Genomic DNA, 5,484 nt, shown 5'->3' with positions numbered 1-5,484 from the left:
CAAAAGTAGAATAATTTATACACTAAGTTATACCGTGAATGAACAAATGTGAATTAAAGTTGAAAAGCTATTCATGCATTTGCCTAAATATCTTATTAAATCGCGGCTATTGTGCGAAAAGTACAGTTGTCAGGTAATTTACAAATCAATCAAAAAATGACAATTTACCCACTTATGCTACTGAAAGCATACTTCTGATGGATTTTGAAAATAAATTTCCTGTACAACTTTCTGCTCCTATTTAACCTCAAAATTTCTTATCCGCTCAAAAGATTCATACATACAACCAGCGTTTGAATACTCCAATTCCCTACTTGAGCACCTGCATCCAAGGCCATCGTCCAAATGCAATCTTTCATTTCGTACACATAGCCTTGAAAAATGAAAGCGGTTGATGGCAGAAATGCGACTCATAAATATCAAAATAACATCCTTTTTTCTTCACAAAATGTGAGCACTTTCGTATTACTCATTCCTATCGCATTTGTGTTTTCTCTAATTATATAGAATAGTGCTTGCGTTGGCGAAGAATTCCACCCTAAAGTGCCGCAGGAAATCCATGATTTGGATGATTAATCATCGAACATTCGTTAGTACATTTAATTGGGGGGTGTGTACAAGCATACCCTCTGCGTATTTGTTATAAGGTATTTCTTATTCAAAGTCGAGTTTTGGTATAGTTAACAAAACATGCTCTATTTTTGGATGAATAACTTGTCTTTAAAGTTTGTGCAATTAATACAACTAGTATTTCATCTAAATATTAACCCACAATAATGACAGGTTTTAAATATATCATTGTTCCTTCCAAATGTTGTCATTTAGTCACATTTGCCTACTAAACATCACATCGTGGGTACGACCTGCAACCTCATGGCCCTGATTTATGGCAAACTAAATTATTGCCGTGGGAATTATACAGCTTCTCCAAAGCGCCTCGTCTCAATAAAATTAAACGGGGTAGCCAACCAAACCTCTTTTCCACTTGTCGTAGATTTTGGAAAATACTTTGCACAAAAGTGTACGTGGGTTTGTACGCGACACGTATTCTTTCTCAACAAAAATCCATCGAATTGTCATGCTTCAAATTGTTAAAAATTGTTTACATTCCTTTTAAGTATTGCAATGAATAAGAAACTCGTATTAGGACGATTTTGCAAAAATAGCATAGTGATAGTCCCCGGTAGTAACGGTGAATTAGGTTGCTACGGTGTCACAACTACAAGAGCGAATCTAATACAAATTAATTTGGCTTTTACAGATCTATTCCTTGGGATACAACTTTTATCGAAAGGCATTCTTTGCATACCATTGGCTAATGACATTGTGTCGGATTCATTTTCAGTTGTTTTAGCCAAAACGGAACAATATGGTGATTTTGCAGAAGATATGTGGGATGTAAACACTCGTGTTAAAGAACAAATGTCTCTTTGCCAAGATGACGACCAAATCCTGCAATGACTAGGGAGCCCATATAGTATATGTCCGCCATTTGCAACGTCCGCGTTGACGCTTCCCGTAGTCAACCCTCCGTGTCACCTAGCATATTGAAGACGGTGCTCTAGAAACCACCCATGCGACCCGGAAATGAAGGTCATCAAGGCAAGAAGACATTTGACATCAAGTTCAGCAATGCACCTCAAGGTTTCGATGGACGTTGATTTTGCCTCCACCTGAAGAATTGCATCGACGAGATTCACCAGCCCTGTTTTGCACGAGGTGGATTAATGTTCCACTCCAAGGCCGTTTTGGACGCCAGCATGTCCCTAGCCAATTCGAGCCCACAGCCGGTAAATAAGATAACAGGGCAACGCTATAATAAACCATTGAATGTATGAAGAAATCGCCAAATTTTGCCTGTAGTTTGGTCTAATTTCCGAGCTCTCCTGCCATATCGCCGTCAATTGTCAGGCGCTCTCGGTGGCAGTACTAAAACGTCTGCAAATTGCGATGAAGAAGTTCAAACCACCTTCAGCCTCAGTTTGCTTCCCTCCCCCCTCCTCATTTAGGTTTCTAAAACGTGATTTCAGCAATCCCCTTCCTGCTGGATAGCATTGCCTTCATGTTTATGCATTCCACTCTCAGTCGTTTACTTCAACTCTGTAAATGCATAACAACAAACTCCCTGTCTCTCTTTTCTGTCTACTTTTAACTGCCAAAGGATGAGTGATGCGCCTCCTGTTTAGTGATATTTTATAAGAATCTGCAAATATCACATCTTCCGCATTTGGAGTCACCAAGAGAGCCCTTCACGGAAAAATATGATAGAAAATTTAAAGTCTGGTTTTCACTTATTTTTCAATGGTGGCTGCAGTGTCAAAAACAAAAGTTGTATCAAATTTGCAAAAGATTATTGCAAAGGTGTTGCTTATTACTGCGGCTATTCTTCCCAAGTGAAGAACTTTATGACTGTATGTTAGCCTGAGGTCAGAACTTGCGGGAAACCTAGATTTTTGGGCTTTTAATAGTGTGTTGGTCATTTAATAAACAAAATGTATGATCTGATTCCAAACTTCGGTTATGAGGTTAAGCATAACAGTGTACTAAAGTCTTATAAGGGAACTGGGAAGAAACAAAGCCGTGAAAGTAAGAATTGCTTCCTGTATTGACCTTGACTATAAAATAGGACCGTATTGGTATTGCAAATGGGGTAGAAGAGTCAAGATGATTCAGAAACAAAAATGTCAGGCTCACTTTTCTAGCTGATTGGAGTGATGAATGATTAAACCTTAGTGGCTATGCGCACACACAACACACACAGGACCAAAAGTAGCTACTTCAGGTGGAAACGAAGCAATAAATCACTTTCCTTCACCTTCAGCAGAACGGAATATCACCCACTCAACATTTTCACACTTTCAACAGCACAGCGAGATGACGAAAATACAAACCATATTTCAACATGATGTATATGCCATGAAATTGAGCACAGCAAATCTAGACTTTTAGAAGGAAACTCCAGAATACGCCCCACCATCGATTCAAGGCAAAGCAGTTGGTGAATGGGTGGCCAATCAGAAGCCAAGGTTATCCCCACACTTGTCTGTGCAGGCTAGGGAGATACCCAGGCGTGGATACAAAGCGCGTGCCGTCTTGCCCACTGGGCACAAACGTGTCCCTGCACGTTCGCTAACAAACACCCACACACATACATATCTACGCGATGTCAGCGTTGCTGCGCATTAAACTCTCTCGCTCCGACAGCTCCGTGCCCTGGGGCTTCCGTCTGGAAGGTGGTCTGGACCTGGGACATGCGCTCAACATTCAGAAGGTCACTCCGGGCAGTGTTGCCGAGGCCTGTGGTGTCAAACCCGGCGATATCATTGTGAGCATCAATTCTGCGGATACGCGATTCATGAAACACGAGGACGCAAAAATGGAAATTATTCGGTCCAACAATGCATTTGAAATGATCGTGGAGAGGAATGACGGTGGAAACTCCATGGCTGTAGGAGCTTCCATTACCCTTGACCAGGTTTCCACCACTTCTGAGGTAAGTACTCAACCGACCGACATCAACGGGGGAGTTGAAGTGATGTGCGGTGTCCCGAAAGCTGGTACAGCAATGATCTCTCAGGGTCCAGACGGGAGGTTCCAACGCCTCTCTCACTCATCTTATAACTCTCCCATGGGTTTGTACTCAAAGAGCAATGTAAATACCTCCTTCAGAAGTACAGTTGCTTCGGCAGGAGCAGATCCATCAAAAATCCAACCGGCTCCACAAATCTTCGGTGGAAGTATGCGATGTGGATCATGCCAGGAACTCATCACAGGTGGACAGTTTGTGAGAGTGCAGGGCCGGATCCCCATGCATCCCTCGTGTCTCAAGTGTTGCAAATGTGGCATTGGACTGAGGAATGTAGGCTACTTCTACATAAACGAGATGCTTTACTGCGAGACTCATGCCAAGCAAGTTGGTAGACCACCAGACTCAAATGTGAAACCTGTGGTGATTTACAAGTGACTGGCTCCTCCTTCTCCCTCGCCTTCTCTCATCTCCCGTTCTCGTGAGACTCAGCCTTCATCTTTGGGTGATGCGTCTTTTCTACCAAAGCGCCTGTTTATTTATATTAATTTGATCGGACAACCTAAATATATATTTGTTCATATAGTTTTTAAAATATTTTTAATAAAAAGCTCACGAGGTCATGTGGTTATTCGGGTATTCACGTGAATAAATTCACTAATCAACCATTTAAAGGGTAGTAAACGTAAGCTGCCTAAGCTTAAATAAAGATTACATATTATATACAACGCAGTAATAGTCTGCTAAACATTCCCTGGATTCAAAATTCAAATTTATAACGCTGAACACGCTCAGTTGTTATGCCCTAATGTAGTATCCATATTCATTACCAGGGGGATCTTAAAATTCTCCAGAGTATCAAAGAAAAATCATTATGTTAATTTTAAGCATAAGAAAATATTCCAAATGTAATGCTTTTCAGTGGGTCACCGTGAAATACGCCTAAACAAGACCGCATTTACAGCAAAACGCATTAGATGATGTACAAACATTGCTATGACCTCGACGCAAACATATCTAGCTGATGTGAACAAACGAAATGGTCATATTTTTACTCGCATTCCGAGTAAAACTAAGGTGACAAGTTCGAGGAAAGTTGTTGACCTTAAATCTACATTCCACAAAGTGCCCTTGTGGCTAGTTGATTACCTGAAATTTTTTACTCCTAGTAAAATTTTATGGGCTGAATAGTAGGTTTTAATGTTTTTATGACATATGACAAGCTTACAGACTGCAAAGCATAACTTTTTTAGCTGTGAGCGAACTAATTCCAATTTCACAAGTTTTGGAAGTTCGAAAAGTATGGTACTTAATTGTCTACTGATAAGTAAAAAATTATTATAATCTTCATTTTTTAATTTTGACCTATGAATAAAATTCTGAAGACACAATAGAAAATATCTCCGCATTTCTAGCAAAAGGCTGTCGCATTAACGAGCTTTTTCGGCTGCTGTGAAACACTTGGGAAACCTACAAAACCCATCATTTAAGCTGCAACTGAAAAAGGGCTTTCACTATTCCCTCATTTCAAGAGCATGAAGTGCTGACTCAATGAGGCAAATATTCGTGACTTTTAACATTTCTTCTAGTTCCCAATTTAGAATTTAAGCATATACACGGGTTTAATGTTTTGCTGTTGGTCTTACATATTTTATGGGGAACATGATAAAACCTGATCTGTTGAACAATAAAATCTAACACGCACGACGGTGAGTGAAAGGCTTAACATTGAGTGGATGCCAGGGCAGGCGAATGGGCAGCGGAATGTCATCAAGGTTAAGTCAGGTCACAAAATTACATGCCCCGATGATCTGAAGCAAAAAGGTAACAGAACGTAGACAGTGAAGTGAGATTTTTTACGCAGAATGCGTGCATGCCAGATTCTACACAGCATGACATTCAATTAATGGCGCAGTTCTCTACCAACCTGGCATGCATATTTGCTTCTAGGGATGCAA

The 5,484-nt window shown here is 40.5% G+C and overlaps 1 protein-coding gene across 1 annotated transcript; it reads left to right on the top strand. All coding sequences in view use genetic code 11, as the record gives it.

The window, feature by feature from the left end:
• Positions 1–3,163: 3,163 nt before the first annotated feature.
• EGR_02856 (PDZ and LIM domain protein) lies at positions 3,164–3,964 on the top strand (the record flags this gene model as incomplete). Its single annotated transcript, XM_024492105.1, has 1 exon — positions 3,164–3,964. The coding sequence occupies one exon, from the start codon at positions 3,164–3,166 to the stop codon at positions 3,962–3,964; it is 801 nt and encodes a 266-aa protein (XP_024353599.1).
• Between the last annotated feature and the right edge of the window lie 1,520 nt (positions 3,965–5,484).

This window comes from Echinococcus granulosus, assembly GCF_000524195.1.
Source record: "Echinococcus granulosus chromosome Unknown EG_S00013, whole genome shotgun sequence".
In the NCBI taxonomy this organism is placed as follows: Eukaryota; Metazoa; Platyhelminthes; class Cestoda; order Cyclophyllidea; family Taeniidae; genus Echinococcus; species Echinococcus granulosus.
Note: the sequence above shows the minus strand (reverse complement) of the source record. Positions and strands in the feature narration are given on the sequence as shown.